The sequence below is a fragment of the Gadus macrocephalus genome, chromosome 13 (genome assembly GCF_031168955.1).
Source record: "Gadus macrocephalus chromosome 13, ASM3116895v1".
Lineage (NCBI taxonomy): Eukaryota > Metazoa > Chordata > Actinopteri > Gadiformes > Gadidae > Gadus > Gadus macrocephalus.
The window spans coordinates 6,297,979-6,316,779 of NC_082394.1; the positions used below are offsets into that span (position 1 = coordinate 6,297,979).

General features: G+C 48.0%; 1 protein-coding gene across 8 annotated transcripts in view; it reads right to left on the reverse strand.

Moving 5' to 3' along the window:
- The window catches only part of LOC132471197 (AMP deaminase 2-like), a 32,795-nt gene that overhangs the window by 10,838 nt on the left and 3,156 nt on the right, over positions 1 to 18,801 (reverse strand). For 4 of the 8 annotated variants that reach the window (XM_060070312.1, XM_060070313.1, XM_060070316.1 and 1 more), the window contains 7 exons: positions 4,963 to 5,090; positions 3,888 to 4,018; positions 3,235 to 3,303; positions 2,065 to 2,176; positions 1,101 to 1,287; positions 305 to 446; positions 118 to 207 (listed from right to left, as the gene is read on the reverse strand). In XM_060070312.1, coding sequence (XP_059926295.1) covers positions 118 to 207; positions 305 to 446; positions 1,101 to 1,287; positions 2,065 to 2,176; positions 3,235 to 3,303; positions 3,888 to 4,018; positions 4,963 to 5,090 — 859 coding nt within the window. Of the gene's footprint in view, positions 1 to 117; positions 208 to 304; positions 447 to 1,100; positions 1,288 to 2,064; positions 2,177 to 3,234; positions 3,304 to 3,887; positions 4,019 to 4,962; positions 5,091 to 5,623; positions 7,296 to 9,814; positions 10,452 to 18,801 lie in introns of those variants that run through there. The other 4 variants (XM_060070315.1, XM_060070317.1, XM_060070310.1 and 1 more) reach the window with 4 other exon arrangements.

Consider the following 18,801-nt stretch of genomic DNA (forward strand, 5'->3'; position numbering starts at 1 on the left):
GACAACCACAATAACTAGACGACGATTGAAAGAGAAAAAATCACAAGGGGACAAGGAGACAAGGAGACAAGAAGATAGCAAAACAACTATACAACGGAATTAAATGGAGACACTCACACAGGCCCGTTGATGATCAGGGCCAGCATGATGTTCATGTCAGCGATGTATTCCTTCAGATCCGGGTAGGGCAGGTCCAGCAGAGTACCCCTGCACATCAAAACACGGGTCAAACCCCCTCTCCCTCTTAGAGGCTCAAACACACATCCAGACACCAACCGAGCAGACACCCAGAGGCCGCGCTCACTTCTCCGTGGGACTCTTCCGGTTGAAGACGTGGACGACACCGTCCACCATCTCACAGTTGTACTCGGTGTCCGCCGGCATGTTCTTGGGGTCCTGGTTCTCGTACGGGTGGGTCTCAGAGACGGGAGGGTGCACGGGCGCATCTGATCAAAGGAGGAAGTAGTGACACGTAGGCGTGAGGGTCAAATAATGTCTTTCCCAAGACCTGTCGATTTCTTTTCAAATCTGTTTATTTCAATAATAATAATAATAATAATAATAATAATAATACATTTAATTTAGAGGAGCCTTTCAAGACACCCAAGGTCACCTAGACAGTATGCATCAGTAAGCATGTACAGGAGTGGCCACGTGCTTAAGTATGAATAGTGTGGGTACATAAGCGTGACTTTCTGCCTAGTGCTTTGGATTGGAAATGGATCCTCTCCCTAATGTTTAAAAATAAAAACGTTGTTTTAAGAGAAAAATCAATAAACAGCAAATTACTTATATTGTTAATTTCCTGTGTTTCAACCCTCCACTTTGTTTACCTCCTCAACTGTTCCGGATGTGGGACCCTTGACCCCAACTGCCTCCCGGCAAGCCGGTCGTTAATGTACACCGATGGTGTACATTGTACGCATGTGTGTGTAAATGCATGTTGTGAACGTGGTCTACAGCAGCTAGCCGCCCAGCAGATAAACGTGGCCCAACCATAGCCTTTTAGCGTCTGACGCTCGGCCCATCTGCTTTGACGGCGTCACCGGTAGAAACCGCGTGACGTTTGACGGCGTGTCTGGTGCTCCCGCTCTGATTACCGGCGTCCACGGGGGTCTCGGGGATCTCCTCGTACACCCGTAGGTCCAGCGGGGTCTCCCCCAGCTCCTGCAGGGAGCAGGCGGTGGTCTTGCAGAAGTTCTGCATGGAGAGGCTGATGTACTTCTCCCGGATGAACAGGGCCTTCACCACGCACTTGGCGGCGTCCACCAGGTCGATGAACGGCACCTGGGGTGGGGAGACAGACAGGGACACGGCGATTGTACGGGGCGTACGTTGAAGGGAGACGGGAGGGAAACTCGTTTTTGGATCCATCAGAGTATTGCATGATCAGGGATCAGTTCTTATTTAGGCTTTGTCCAAAGGGTTAGAGAGGGGATGATAGTTTGAATGAAAACAGACTATAACCCTTTATTATAAAGGTTGGACCCTGTCCGCTAGCGAGGAGCCTGCATCATAAACCATTCCAGATGTAAGGGAATGTCAATATTTGGGGTGAAGTCCCAAATATTGACAACCCAGAACCCTAAAACACCCTTTGTAATTATAACGTACAAATCGAGTCGCAAGTACGTCTTCTTGAAACCTAGAACATTAAAACCTATTTTAGAAATACGCAATTATTGTATGTTGTACGTCCTGGCACTTAGAAATAGTACATAGTATTGTGTCGCATCTTATCCAAGCTATCTTTGTTGTGTACGGGGAATGGGTTAACCTGGCAATTGTAAGTGCTTGGCACTTGTTTCTGTGAACATCTTTACTGTAACGACAGATATTTATTATTGTTTCTCTATCTTCTGACAAATGAACTTAATGTAAGTCACTTTGGATAAAAGCTTCTGCTGAATGCCCTAAATGTAAATGTAAATGTAAACGTTAATCTTAAGGACACCAGGTCATAAGGCAGACACGCCGTGTTTCCCGTCTGTGTGGGATGCACAAAGCACATCAAGTATCAAGGTTATCTGACCGGAGGTGGGTGTCGCATGAGAGCTGCCTCACCCCGCACTTCTCCTCCCCTGATATGGAGACTCTCTGGTACTCTCTCTCCAGGGGCAGCGCCCGCGCCCTGAATCCATCGTCCACTGCGTCGATGCCTCGCTCGCTCATGAACCTGGACGGGGGGAACGGAAGGGAGATGGGCCGAGGAGGAGAGGGAGAGGAGGGGTGAGAGAGAGGGAGACGACTGTTAGAAAAGCGAGGAGAATTACAGACAGAGTAAAGGTTGAGGAATGTTGTGGGGGGGAAAAAAAAAGAGAAAACTGAGACATACACTGGATACAGTGAAGGAGACGTTTTTCATTAGTTCTATCATCAAGTGTTGACATTTACAGGCGATATTAAAGTTTCTGACTCGGTTACATTACGCACAGAGCAACTCTCTACCCCGCAACTCTCTACCCACACTTTTTTCCATGGTTTCTGGCCGGCTCCACGGAGAAATGACTTGAAGTAACCCCTAACTTTATCTATGCTGGTTCACACATATTGTATTCAGGTCTACGAGAAATGAGAGAGCAGGTTAGATAGATAGTTGGCACACACACATGAGAGATTGGAGGAGGTGCAGAGTCATAGAGGTAGAGTCGGACGTGAGAGGGAGAGGAGACAGAGAGAGAAAGACAGAGCGAGACAGAGAGAAAGCAAGAGATACAGAGAGACAGAGACAGAGAGAGAGAGAGAGAGAGAGAGAGAGAGAGAGAGAGAGAGAGAGAGAGAGAGGAGAGGAGACAGAGAGAGAAAGACAGAGCGAGACAGAGAGAAAGCAAGAGATACAGAGAGACAGAGAGAGAGAGAGAGAGACAGAGACAGAGACAGAGACAGAGACAGAGAGAGAGAGAGAGAGAAAGCAAGAGATACACAGAGACAGAGAGAGACAGAGAGAGAGCGAGACAGAGAGAGAGAGAGAGAGACAGAGAGAGAGAGAGAGAGAGAGAGAGAGAGAGAGAGAGAGCGCTGAGAGAGAGAGAGAGAGAGAGCGAGAGAGAGAGAGAGAGCGAGACAGAGACAGAGACAGAGACAGAGAGAGAGAGAGAGAGAGAGAGAGAGAGCGCTGAGAGAGAGAGAGAGAGAGAGAGCGAGACAGAGAGAAAGCGACAGAGCAAGATATACAAAGAGAGAGAGGAAGAGAGAGAGACACACACATGTACAAGCCAAAGCTCGCTCACTCACTCCAGGTCTGTGTCGCTGTCAATTTTCATGAAGTCCTGCTTGGCACGTAACAATATCTCTGGCTCAAGCCTGGGGTGATTGCAGCAGCGCAGGAGCATGGGTGCAAGGCAGGGTGCAGACAAAGGGGGGGGGGGGGGGGGGAGAGGGGGGAGAGGGGAGAGACCATGGCGGTGGTCACGAAGAGAAGGAATCAGAACACTTAGTACATAGAGAAGACATCTCCGGTAGCCACGCGCAGAAGGCAATAAGACACATCAACGCACACCCACACTGACGCACGCACACGCACACACACACACGCACACACACACTCGCACACGCACACAAGGAGATTAGAAAAAGTGACCAAGGTAGGACAGAGAACACACCATTAAGTTAACGCTATTCAGCTTGGTTCTCAAAGTGTGTATGTGTGTGTGTGTGTGTGTGCATGTGCGTGCTTCCGTGGTCATCCATCTGTGTCCGTGTGTGTGTGCGCGTGAGTGTGCGCACTCACTGTCCGTGTGTGTGTGTGTGTGTGTGTGTGTGTGTGTGTGTGTGTGTGTGTGTGTGTGTGTGTGTGTGTGTGTGTGTGTGTGACCGCATGCGAGCGTGTGTGTGTTTGTGGGTGCGTCCGTCCCTGTGTGTGTGTGTGTGTGTGTGTGTCCTCTCACTTTATGTCCTGGCTGATCTGCCTCTCTAGGCGGTGGCGGCGTTCCTCCAGCTGCTCGATGGGGCTGTCCTCGGGGAACTCGTAGGGAGCGCTGCGCATCTCGCTCTCGGCCAGGCTTCGCGTGAACAGCTCCTTGTGTCCAGCCAGCGCAAAGGTTAGCACACATGCTAACACACGGCTAATGCCTCTCACACAGACGTAGCTCACAGGCAAAGGCTGTCCCCGCTGTATTTCCCCTCACAGAGATGCTAACACACCTCCACAACACAGAGATGCTCACACAACTGGACTTAACACTGAGACACAACCACACCTGTATTTCACACCCAGAGATGCTAACACCCTTGTACTTCCCATCCAGAGATGCTAACAAGATTACAATTCACACACAGAGATGCTAACACACCTGTAGTACACAAGCAGATGCCAAGACATGTGTATCAATTATACAAGAAATTAGAGCGTGCAGAGAAAGAGTAGAGAGAAAGAATAGTGTTTTTTTACTGTTTTTTTGTGTAGTAATTAATTATTGTATATTATATTTGCAGAGAGCTTTATCGCAATCTGGTGAGGAATTGACACACTTAAATAACATGTATCTTTTTTATATGTTATAAATTATTCAAACAATAGTTTCCTCACAGTTGAATGGGGCTTGTTCCTCAGAATGCATGATGTTATTTTCTGTTGCCGATACCATCTGTAATGCCTCAAAAGAGTTGTAGTACTCTCAAAATCAACGTAAATATACCAAGCAAAATGTGTTCTACCATGTCTCGCATGAGAGACGCTGTGGCACTTTCAAACACAATAATATCTCCCCACGATGAGAAACAATTGCACGATTAATCAACAAAACATCTTTACTCCCAAAAACCTTCCTGTGCTCCCATACTTCCGAACCAGGTCACATGGGATGGCCTGTAAAAAGTATTTTTAGCTGCGCATGCATCTGCACATTATATTCCCCAAACTCGTCTAACATAAGTGGTGTCCCGAATCATTTATTGTTCCTTTCCCGACCGGGTCACAGTTGCGTCCCCCCCCCCTCACCCCCTTCGGTTCGGACGTCTCACCTCGGCGATCTCCTTGTACTTCCCGTCCATGGAGGTGCGGAGGTCAATTGGAGGCTGCTTGCCGGAAACCGGAGTCCCTGGGAGGGATCGCTGGGGCTTTACGGTGACAGGAGCCGCTCCACGCAGGTCTGGGACGGGAAAAGCAGACAGAAACACAGGTTCACACTCAGGGTTCAGCGGCGGAGGAACTGTACTTTATTTGTGTTTTAGACCCTTCTGTGAACATTCCCGCCCCCGTCCTGGCGGCACGCGGCCACGTCTCAGCGCCTTCTGCTGATTCATTCACATTCTTCAGGAGGTTTTCCTTTGTCTATTTAGCTGCACCAGGCGTGGATATTGCACTCAGCTAAGCTACTTTTCCGGAGCTGTTGTGCGGTGTGTGCTTTCATTAGGGTACCGGACCCTCCTGAAATCAGGTTACTGTACACACACACACACACACACACACACACACACACACACACACACACACACACACACACACACACACACACACACACACACACACACACACACACACACACACACACACACACACACACACACAGAGTATTCTTGTATACTCTAGTCATGTAGTCGTTCAAATGAATACCTATCATTTTTCGGCCTAATTCGTTTTCAAGGTGAACTGACATATATCTGCTTGTTCAGTACCACTCACCACGACCTGGGCCCGATCGCTTTCTTTCTCGCGTTGTTCAATCCAATCACTTAGAAGTAACAGGTCCAATGTGAAATCGGAGAGAGGGAAACATTCAATATGGCCAGCACAGTGACCCTGGACGCAGCCCTTTTATGCAAAGCAAACACGGTAAATAACCCTTGTATCCTATTTGTCCTTTTTATGATACCTTCGTGGTATTTCCCTGTTGCAATATTTAAAACAATATTACATCAGCTGGTAGACATGGAGCAACTGCTTCTCAAGATGAGCTGTAGCTGCAACACCGTCTTCTAACACCACCCAACACCATGAGTGAATCCCATATATCGGATAAACCGTAATACAGGGTGGAAGCGAAGTCCCATGGCAACCGCCGACGCTAGACTGAGTGCAAATCAGGAAATGATTGCCAAAGCCAAAAATAACAGATGCTCCAACACTTCACAATCCAAAGTGTGAGCCCGGACACACACAGGAGCACCACGAGAGTTACCCTGAGCCGACGTGTACACACAGACACAGCCCCACCTGGCCTGGACACCGAGGGGCCTTCCCCACTCCAGACCTGCTGGAAACAGATGACCCTCCACGCCACTCCACGCCACGGCCTTTCCACAGCATCACCAAAACCACCACACCGCAAATAACCCTAACCCTTGACCGTTGTTGTCCGCCGGCGCCGATTTCACGAACACCACAGAGAGCTGGAGCGAAGAACTGCAATGATGAAGCCCTACAATTGTGTGTTTCACTTTGCACAATTCAAAACAGAGACGGGGTGCACATCCCTAGTCATTAACTCATTTGGAGAGACTTGCAATTCTAGGGCCTCAGCTGGGCTGGGCCTGCTCCCGTCTGTAATTGGCGTCCCTCTTGCCTGCGTCTCCTCCATGGTAATTAGTCTTCTCTCCGTTTCTAAGGATAGGTGGCGACTGGTTGTTCTTGGCAATACACTTAAAATAGCACACTCACGCCGCATCTGTGTGTGTTATGTGCGCTTTGAGCTCCGATAGGAGAGCTGCGTGACTCCATTGCGGTGCGTTGCGTGTGTGACAGGATGCCACCAAGGGCAGAGGGGAAGGGCACATGTTGTACACATTCATGCAGTATGCTGTATGGCAGAAATGTGTGCACAAAGGGCGCATGGCATGCACAGCTATGCAGATAAAAGGATCAGCGCTTGTACACAAAAATATGCCTGCACCAACACACACACACACACACACACACACACACACACACAAACAACAACCCCAGTTTAGAGTACACATAATCCTTCGAGGCTTCTTAATCCAGCTTGCCCCAAACTCATTTCATCACAGTGACATTAGGACAGTAGGGGGGCCCCCCCAAGACTTACACACAGCCACAGGACGTATTCTGCAGCATAAATTACCCAAGACAAGCGAACATAGAGCATTTTAGCAGAAAAATATCACATATATGCTTTGATAAAAAGTGGAAAACACTGTCTCAAGTTAGAAATCTGTCAAATACTGCTAGGGGGGGATGTCAAAAATGTAAAAGTGTTCACAGCATCTCTTTAGTCAATGTTGTGGATTCAACATGTAAGACAAAGAATATTCTCCCTTTCCCTCAGAGAGACCCTGTTGGTTTTAAACCAGGGGTCTCAAACTCAATTTACCTGGGGACCGCTGGAGGTAGAGTTTGGGTGAGGCTGGGCCGCATCAAGTATTCCACAAAAAAGTACAAATATCCATGTGTCAGCCTCAACTTGATACAAAACGCTCTTTCACAGCGTTGATATTTCCTCTCCCACTGGACACACACACACACACACACACACACACACACACACACACACACACACACACACACACACACACACACACACACACACACACACACACACACACACACACACACACACACACACACACCACGACGTATCCAGGCCCATGCAGTTATAAAATGCAATCAAACATGTCAAAACATAGACATTTTCTATAAATAGCCTACCAACGTTTGCAGTGAGAAAAACTGATGCACATTTCATTCTCAGGGATATGAAGCTCCACAACTTGAGGAGCTCGGTTGCTAAGCGGTTAGTTTCAGATGCTTCAGTAAGCTCGAAATACATCAGAGGAGTCACACAGGAGAGAAGGGCGTATCTCCAGCGCACACACACTTGGGAGAAGCCATACCATTGGCCTACGTACATTTCACCTCCGTCTTATGCAAGGTTTTTGTGCGCAGCAAGCTTTATAATTGAGGCCCCCGGGCAAGCGCTGCGACTCAGCCAAAAAAAAAGAAAAAAAAGAAAGTGACTAAACTTTTATGTCAAGTAGGGGGCCACAAAATATCGTCCGGCAGGCCGCAATTGGCCCGCAGGCCGCGAGTTTGAAACCCCTGTTTTAAACCATTGTATAAAGTGTGGGAGATCCAGATCTCTGCACATATACAGCCATGGGCAAGTGTGCGTTTTTCTATGAAAAGAACAGCTGTGAGGCCGAGTCACTTTGCCCTCGTGTCTCAATGTAGCCGCTTGGTGACCTCTTATAGCCCGATAATTCATTTAAGCAGCCAAGCTTCTCCTCAGAGCTTACCTCCCCCACCTGACCATTATCTTCACCCACCCACGAGTAAGATAGCAAGGTGAAACTTCGGTGAAAGAGAGAAGGAGAAGACGATAACGATTTAGATGTAAACTTCATAACCTTCAACAGCATTAGTAGGGATTGTTATTCTGGATGGTTGAAGGACAGTATGGGTTAGGTGTGTGTGTGTGTGTGTGTGTGTGTGTGTGTGTGTGTGTGTGTGTGTGTGTGTGTGTGTGTGTGTGTGTGTGTGTGTGTGTGTGTGTGTGTCTTGGACACTTGTCAGCAAGTTCATGAACTCTGCAAGGATGAAACTACTGCTGGCTTGAAGCAGACGTCCGCACATTAACCTCGTGCAACGATTGATCATTCTGCATCCATGCTCGGTAAACAAAGTCTCATGGACTACCAGCACAAATTACTCAATTAGCTGTAGATGTGCACATTAAATACAAGAAAAACACAGCTCTGTCTACAAAGAAAGGCTAAACGGTTCAATGTACAGCAGTGATGCAGAAAAGTCACTTATTAGGCTTTCATAAACCCAGCTCAGAAGACTTTGGCCCCAAAGTTACACAAGACCAAATGTTCAGCAAGACCATAAAAAGCACCCACACAAAATAAACCATAAAAATCCCTTACCAACAGCCCATGGAAACCCCCAATGAGACTTGAGCCCACATGATGCCAATGAGAGACTGAATTCCCAAGGGAGATGGCCCAGAGATATGACAGCATGTTCCCTTCTTTGTGCTGAAACACACTGAACCACTAATCATCACAAGAGTCCTCAAACGGCCCGTTCCACGGTACAGTTTATATGTCGACATAATGAGTGGCGCGGTATCTCAGTGAAGCGCCACGGCCCGCAAACGTACAGGAGCCTCATTCACGTATGTCCTCCGTGCGACTCAAACAGTGTGGTGTTGCACTGAGTCTGAACAACAAGGCAGTAGGGCGGACCACCATCTCTACATTCAGCAGAGTGAACTGAACCTTCTCGCTGAGAGGTGCGTGGCCCCACGCTAGCACACCGACGGCCTCAGAAGACACTGCAGCAAACTGGGACGACAAGTCGCACGTCGCCGCCACAGACCGCACGCTGTCACGCGGTGACATACCCCTCCTCCTTCCCGCACCCTCCGTCCATCTCGTACACCGCCCCCCCCCCGTCGGGATCTCCTCCACTGCTCTCCGTGTGTACCGACAACTCCTCCCCGTTATGGGCGTTATGGATGTCAAGATGGATGTGTTATTTTTAACATTTTACGAGGTGGGAAAAAAGCTCGAGCCTTTAAACAAGACGGATCGACGTCTCGTGCGTCTCTGCGCGGACACTGGGCGGCCCGGTGCGTCGCCGTGGTTACGGTACCTCAGAGGACGACTTCCCGCTAACACGAGCCGCCCTCACTACGCCACCGCTGCTGCAGCCGCTGCTGCTGACGGCAGCTCCTCCTGGGGGGGTGCTGGGACCGGTGACTAGGCCTGGGACAGGGGCTGCACCCTTCCCCGCCGCAAACCAGAATAAAGAGAGAGGGGACAGAGGAGAGGGAGAGGGAGAGAGAGAGAGAGAGAGAGAGAGAGAGGAGAGAGAGAAGGGGGATATTCACAGGCAGTAACAGCCCCTCACCTCTCAGTGGCAGGATCAATAGGATCGATGCGTTTATATAAATCTTGTGGCGGGCCGGCTTCCTAGTCTGCTGCTGTTTTTGCTGCTCTGCTCAAGCTGTTATTCCATCCCCAGAAGATCCCTCTCCCTGGCTCCGGCTCGGTCTCTCAGCTGCTTCCTGGAGTCTGCCGGTTGACTGTACACAAACAGCTCAGAGGCTGCCGTGGCTAAATACTGGAGCCGGAACATACCAAGTGGACCGAAAAAAGGGGGTGGGACTGGGACGAACCACTTCATGCTCTAGTGCAGCGTGGATTGGAGGAGGCCCCCTCCTCTCTCTCTCTTGCTGTGGTCACTCCCCCTTTCCTTTACCAATCCAACCCCCTTCTTGTGAGAGTGCTGGCCGAGGCGATCTCATTGGAGGAGAGCTGTATTGTGCCTGAACAGCTTGAGGGTGCTTTCATCCATCATGCTTATTAGATAACAATTTATGTTTGATCTTTATATTGGGGTTATGGGGTACATGTACGTGTGTGTGTGTGTGTGTGTGTGTGTGTGTGTGTGTGTGTGTGTGTGTGTGTGTGTGTGTGTGTGTGTGTGTGTGTGTGTGTGTGTGTGTGTGTGTGTGTGTGTGTGTGTGTGTGTGTGTGTGTGTGCGTGCGTGCGTGCGTGCGTACGTGCGTGCGTGCGTGCGTGCGTGCGTGCGTGCGTGCGTGCGTGCGTGTGCAAGTGGGCTCGCACGCGTGTGTGTGTGCGCCGCGTGCGTGTGTCATGCATCAGTGTGCCTGTGTGTGTGTCATGTGACCACCCTATAGTGTTCACGCGTGCCGTCTGAATGGCCACCTCTGAGCGTCCCAGGTGCCCAGTGTGGTCGGGTGGTGGGCAGACGCTCTCCAGACTGCAGGAGCAAGAAGCCATGCATGTGGTGCGCTGCGACGAGGAGCCCAGTGTGGAATTCGCCAGAGGCAAAAGCCACACACAATGCAACTATGGTCCAGCCTGAGTGAACACACACACACACACACACACACACACACACACACACACACACACACACACACACACACACACACACACACACACACACACACACACACACACACAAAGGTACTGCATTATGTGACGAACGGACAGCAGTCACCGGCCTGACGTGTCCTGCTTATTATGCAACAGTCCTATCTCCAAAACGCTCCAAAAAAATGAGGAAGAGAACAGACGGGACTAATGAAGCAGCCGGCGGGGGAAAAGCACCGTTCACAGTGAGGTGTTCCGCTGTTTGAACAGGCGCTTCAGAGGTTTGGTTTCCCTGTCTGCCTGCCAATGTCTACAACACGCACACCTAGCCCCGCCAGTCTGTCTGACGAGCACAAACGATGGGCACACTCATCACATTCATCTGAAGCTCCTTGCACACTGGAAACGTGTAGAAAGAGGAGTCACAGTGAAAACGCTTTTCTGTCCCAAGTCCCTTGCATCCTATCGCATGACATGGTAATACACTTTAGCTTGGCGGTATGGGTCCACTCTTTTAGGTTGTCCCCCCCGTTGTAGGATTGAAAGCATGACATACAGATAAGGCATTCCAACCATGGGGGTACGTCAGTTATCGCAAACCATCGTGTAGCTTCCGTGCAATACAGAGGAAATCTGGTGGGGGGCTGGGACGATGTCGCGGTGACATGCAGCTCAGCCCACACAACTTTGCAGAGAGTGTATGCGAGGGGAAAGGTCTTAAGTGGGCCGCCTATCAGTGTACTTGTGTTCGATTGGATGGCGATGGCTGTCTGCTGATAGGCGGAGCATGTCCAGAGCGTCCACGCCAGTACAAGCCTCGCCAATCCATCAAAAAAAAACAAAAACAGGAATTCCCAGAGATCAGTGTGTGTGCGGTAAAGCCGCTTATCAATTTCGGCAAATAAGGACTTCCTGTTGTGTTGTGGGATTTGACCCACTTTGAAAAACGGGGCAATAACTCAAGCCAAGGAATGAGGTCATCTGTGCAACTCTCTGAGGCTTTAATATGAGGATTTTGGTGCTGAACGTGTGACAGAGGGAGGAACCACCCATAACAACCCTAAGTAATGAACAGCAATCACTTCCTTTATATGTCAACATGCATCGTGAAATGATTAAGGTATTTGGCTGCAAGCCTAGGTTCCGGGTTTGCAAACCCAATTGACAAACTAGTTCCCTATGAATAACTTTGCATAAAAACAGCAAGGCGGAAGCCTGCGGTTTTGTTAGAAGAACAAACACACTCTCGTATCCTTGACACCTCACTTTAGACATTTGATGATTATCTAGGTTAAAATAAGTCTGACCTGAATACAATTATGAGCCCACAACCTTAAGTTATGTTGGCCAGTGAGTTTAATCATTTTATCCCTGTCCTGATATACAGGTACGTCCTTTATCTTTAATGAACATTTGATCGATTCGATATTGCACTTTCAAAATAGTCCTTGCCGTGATGAATTTGGATATTATTTAATTGAAAATGCACGGTGAGAAACAGCATACCCTGTCTCATTTAGAAAATGGGTCATGAAGTCCTGAAATTTACTTTGGCCGAAAAGTCAGAAAATATCAAGATGACCTTTTCCTAATTTTTACTTCAAGAGGGGTTACAGTTAGGTTCAGTGTTTGACGATGAAATGCAACACAGCATATATTACACAACAGAAATCTCACAGATCACCCGTCTCACATCAACACTGTGTAAATTATTTAGGTTCACCTACATCCTGAGCAGTTTGGCATTTAAATGATTCTTCACTCAGCTTAGGTCATTTGCTTCAGCACATTATGTTAACCCTCGACCTTGGACCTTACAACAGCGTGCAGGGTTATTTATCACACTCAATGAGACTGAAGCTGGTACAAACTGGTCCAAGAGGGATAGGATTGTTATCCGTCTTAGTGAATTAAATTCAGCATTATCACCTCTGTGATGCCGAAGCAGCAGCATTCCTCCCCAAGGCCTCATCAGGATGGCAGAGTCATTGGGTTGGTTTGGATACATTTCTTAAAACCCCGGGATTATCGCTACCCTCTCACACAAACTCCCCGGTGAATCGTTTTCTTTTGTTTTGCCCCAAAAGGCTTCACATCCAACACAGCTGCATACTTCAAACACACACACACACACACACACACGCACACTTAAGCTCACACGCACGCTCACACGCACGCACACACACTCACACACACACATGGGCTGCACTCATAGTATCTTGAAGAGCAAAGAGCCGCTCTGTGTTACTTGATACCGACGGCTTAACACGTAGCAATCAGTGATTATTCACCAGCTCATTAGAAACCTAAGTAGAGGGTTAAGAGACAGAGAGAGAGAGTGAGAGAGAGAGTGAGAGAGAGAATTGCAGAGAGAGAGAGAGACAGAGAGACAGAGACAGAGAGACAGAGAGAGAGAGACAGAGAGAGAGACAGAGAGACAGAGAGACAGAGACAGAGACAGAGAGAGAGAGAGAGACAGAGAGACAGAGAGACAGAGAGACAGAGAGACAGAGAGAGAGAGAGAGAGAGAGAGAGAGAGAGAGAGAGAGAGAGAGAGAGAGAGAGAGAGACAGAGACAGAGACAGAGACAGAGACAGAGACAGAGACAGAGAGAGAGATCTGAATCTGGTCCAATAACCTAGCCTGCTCGGCAATCTTAAATTGTGAAGGACAGTAAGCAGATAGTGATGAAATGCTAGAAGCACTTTAGCCACGTGTGTTTTAACTAAAGGGTGCACTAAATGCAATTGATAAAGCGTGCTCCTGTAGTGTAGCTTGTAATAAAAACAACTGTGTCTCAGTGGGATCCGTAACTTCAAATTAAAGCCTGCAGCAAGACAGAGAAATCACACGAAAAAATGTCAAAAACCTGGACCTGGAGTTTTGGACAAACCAAACAATAGCAGACGGTGTGGACTCACTGCCCAGAGCTGTGAGGGAGTTAAAACACTCGAGTTCATTGAATGAGAAACGACTCCCAGAATGGGATGGACATGCTCATTCAACACTAGCTGACACAGATTCAGCAGGGGTCAAACCAACATGGAGACAGATCCTCATTTAGAGGCGTTGGTCACTGCCAGGAGGGAGCCGCTGAGCTCCTACAGTGAAACACAACCCTCAATAAACTAAACCGCCCTGTGAATACTGTGTGGCAGCCTGAGGATCTACCACCATGGGGAGAGGACATCCGCTGGCCGTGGCTGTAGTCACGTTGACTGTCGTTCACATGAGAGAGAGACAGAGAGGTAGAGAGAGAGAGAGAGAGAGCGAGAGAGCGAGAGAGAGAGAGAGAGAGAGAGAGAGAGAGAGAGGCAGAGAGAGACAGAGATGGATAGATAGATAGGCAGAGATTAAGAGAGAGACAGAGGGAGAGAGGGTGAGGGAGACAGAGAGAGAGACAGAGGAAGAGACTGACAGATAGAGAGTGAGAGCAAGAGCGTGAGCTAGAGCGAGAGCGAGAGAGCGAGAGAGAGAGAGATTCTGTTGATCACAATAAAGCATCTGTTGGCTGCGTGGCTATCTGGTTACCCCCACCAACAACAATCGCACCTGCCAATCTCTTAAAGACCCCTCTTCCCAGTTCTCCTAAAGCCCTTCTCCAGATCCATTCAGCCTCTCTCCGTGTCTCACCCCGACTGCCCCTCCCTCTACTATTCTTAGCGAAATCGAAAGCTCTGGAATTTTCCATCCAAACAGACCTGATGAGTTGGTCCTTAATAATGTCTGTGACTAACAAACAGTTGCATGACCGTAGATACCGTCAGCCACTTGTGAGCAATGGATGGTCGCCTGCTGCTATAGCAACCAGGGGGTCTGCTGGAGCTCAGACGCCCTCTAGTGGCGAGATGTGAAAGGTTCAGATTAAACGTCTCCCTCACACACATTGTTACAACTGTTCGTGTTCTGCTCACTTTGTTTATTTGATCCACTATGTTGTGGTCACGTCTGAACACAGTAGACCATCGTCATCCTGCCAGAAAATAAATATGTGGCCGTTTTCTGAGGTCAGACATAGTTGGATTTTAGGCAATGTTATTAAAAATGATGGCAGCACTAAATATCATTATAAACATATTACAAGACCCCTGTTCTGGCCCAGATCTGCTATGGAAAAGGATTAATTTGTACTCTTAGATGATGGACTCTGCAGGTATTGGATGAAATGCATAATAATAACTCTGCTTCAATCTGTTTAAACATATCACTGATGTCAGAGCTCTGTGAACATGGCCTTAGGTTTAGAGTGTAGCTGTTCTATAATGTCGATCAGATTTGGTCCGAAACCCTGCTGGATGTGTTCCCCGTTTCACATCCTGTCTCGAAGCAGGACACAATGACCCAAGTCCCAAATACATCATAAGACCGACCACACAACTCTGCTCTCTCTAGCTCACACTGCTCTCTGGTCGTCCATTTCACAACCTGGTTAAGCTGTTTAGACATGAGGGTTGGGATTCCTGCCTGCATCCCATCAAAGTACATTGAGTATTATGAATGAGTGTAGACATAATTGAGGGGATGTGGGGTGAAAAACGACCACACTGTGATGACGAGGCAGTGGTGCATAGCTCTCTTGGCAGTCACCGGTCTGGGAAGTAAGCTTTATCACTTTATGACAGCTCCCTAACAGATTAGCATATGGTGCCGTCCACCGCCAGCCGGGGAAGGACCCTCACTTCCCCCAACTCGCGCTCTCTCTCTCTCTCTCTCTCTCTCTCTCTCTCTCTCCTCTCTCTCTCTCTCTCTCTCTCTCTCTCTCTCTCTCTCTCTCTCTCTCTCTCTCCTCTCTCTCTCTCTCTCTCTCTCTCTCTCTCTCTCTCTCTCTCTCTCTCTCTCTCTCTCTCTCTCATATTGGCTTCAATGTTTGCTTGTTGCCAACAGTCAGAAACAGTCTTGGTCTATAGTGTCGGTAAAAGGCACTCTAAGTGATGTTGTCGTTTTTGCTAACTTTGTGTCCGTGATGCAGTTAGAACTCATCTCCCTCCTCCTTCTTCTGTCTCCTGATTGGATAAAGTGGGACCGGGTACCAAAACTACTGATGAATTGTTAGTGTAGCGCAAAGGGACTGGGAGACCCATGTTACTGACTCTATATCTGTGATGGCTGTCAGAATATCTAGCTATATTATACTTATTTAACGAAAAAATTATATCTCTGACAGCGCCTTTAAATGTACGAACAATGTTCAAAACAATAGATGGGATTTTACCCCAGATATTATTTTAAGATGTTTTTACAGTTTCTCAAAATAACATAAATATTAAAGGTTGAAAATCATCTACAGCTCACATGTCTCTACCCTTAGCATAAAAGATACTGTGTTCCCGAAATAGCATCACATTGGGTACAAAGTGTACATTATCTCAGTTCCAAGGCCTGGGAGTGCTGTGTGTGTATGTGTGTGTGTGGGGGGGGGGGGGGCTGTGCTAGGCCTTTTTGCAAAGGTAATCATGCAGGAGAGAGGGGGGGGGGGGTCCCACACACCCATCAGCTTGTATAGCTATAATAATAATACTATAGTCTATAAGGCGCTACCCCTATGTGATGCATTCACAATGTGGACATGGGCTGATAGTGCACAGGGAGAGACAGAGTGCACAGGGAGAGACAGAGCATGAGAGAGAGAGAGAGAGAGAGAGAGAGAGAGAGAGAGAGAGAGAGAGAGAGAGAGAGAGAGAGAGAGAGAGAGAGAGAGAGAGAGAGAGAGAGAGAGAGAGAGAGAGAGAGAGAGAGAGAGAGAGAGAGAGAGAGAGAGAGAGAGAGAGAGCGAGCGAGCGAGCGAGCGAGCGAGAGAGAGAGAGAGAGAGAGAGAGCAAAAGAGAGAGGAAGAGAGAGAGAGCAAGAGAGAGTTTGAGATCAAGAGAGAAAGAGAGAGAGCGAGGGAGAGGAAAAGAGGAATGGATTCCTCCTCCATCAGAGAGCTGACTGGGCAGTCTTGAGCCTCACCAACACGGCACAGTAACACGGACACAACACAGCTGCCTCTAACAGCTTCAAACAGAGTCTTCACTGGTTTCCACTGTTGTGTTCCTCGGGCAGGAAGACAGATGGTCGTGTTGTGATCGGCCTACAATGAGAATAGTGAAACAGACCAACAGACCAACAGTTTATCCACTCGAAATGAGCAAAGGGCTGAGTGTGCCAGCGACTTGAGGCATGTTGCATGAGGCTGCGCTGGAAGAATGTCTCTGCACGGGGCTCAGCCACGCAGCAAAATGTGGGGACTAAAAGGACGGCTGGAGATGGAAGACCTCTAAGTTATTTATTACTGCAGCAAAGATAGGCGGCCTCAACCCTGTGTGTGTGTGTGCGCTTGCTTTTACATCGTCCCCCCCACACCCTTCATCCAACATTGTTATCCCTAAGAAGCTCGGAAAATAGCCTCAATGTTAACAAAAGATGTTTCATTGTTTACATTGCAGTTTTATTGTAAACAAACATAGCCTTACCACTATAGGCTAGGTATATGTACAGATATCTTTATATAGGCAAACCACTAAAGCATAACTGCTTCACTGTTTTACCCTCAGGATTTAGACGGGTCTAACAGGAGGCAAGGGTTAAAAACAATAACAACTAGGGCCTCACAACAATGAGTTTAAGGATAAAGATTAGTTATACTACTATAATTAGGAATATAATATGATTGCCACTACAGAAAAACAGAAAAACAAATAGGAACGATAGTTCAGTTGTTTCAGTAGAGCCCATCGTATTAAGTATCTGTGGGACTATTGAGTTGTTCTGAACAGGTGTCACTGTGTCCCAGGGACGTATCACTGGCTGCTAAGTAGTCTGGCTTTGGTGTTCAAAGAGCTAGCACAAGCCCCCAGTGTGACTCTCACACACACACACACACACACACACACACACACACACACACACACACACACACACACACACACACACACACACACACACAGAGGTGTGACTTACAGGTGGGTTTGGAGGTTAGAATCCAGTCGATAAAATGACAGAAGAATAGGGCCTTCGGAGAAGCCCAACACCCCTGCCAGGACGTCACCTTGGCGCCCTCCTGGCACCGGTGCACATATAAAATCTACTCCAATCAAATGGTCTGAATGGGATTTGAGATAGAAGCTGTGTTGCAATGGCCTCTTATTGCTACCAGGAAAAACAACAACCAAACATGTGGGAGGAAGTCTTGCTCAACCAGTTCGGTTTTAAAAATAATTATGATCATCTCGAAGAAAAGAATGCTGATAATTAAGATCCATTCAAGGGCAATGTATATCACACTGAAGAGGGGATTCATGTTGAGATAAGATCATGAAGAACACCTCACAAAGCAACAAATATGCAGTCTAAGCAGGTTGTCTCCATAAAAGCAAAGAGCTAAAAAGTTACTTACAGAACGCTCAAAACAGACAGTATATGGCCAAGTGGCTCGAAGAGTCATGCAAACGGGGCAGTTGTCAGGTTGACCGATAGATAATAAAGACCCTGACGTTAACAGCAGATAAGGTCTTAAGACACGCAGGCAGTGAAACCGCAACAAACGGACCACCAGAGGGCTGGCCACAGAACCCCCCCCCCCCCCCCCCTATTGCTTCACTCACTGACTAAACTGCTGACTGTCAGCACTGTTTCCTGCCCTGCATGTATGTGTTGACTTGAACAGTTTATCGAATGAGGAACGCAAACTGACAAACGACCTGCCTGAGCGGGCGTGAAGGCTGTTTCGCTTCCTGTCAGAAGAAGGTGGATGATGGTATATAATCAAACACAATGTACAGCACATACTATCTATTATTTAATAAGAAAAACTGTGTTCGAGAAAGGGTGTCGACAAACTGCAGCAAAAGTGCTCTCCGCTACGAGAAACAAGTGTCTAAGCTTCGGTTGAAAAACATTCAAAGACAAAACAGAAAGACACCAAAGAGTCCCAGATTCTGTGAAGTGCCCCTTGCTGCTGCTGCTGCTGCTCAACATCTGTGTGCTTATCTTTACTCCGGATCCCCCTCCCCCAT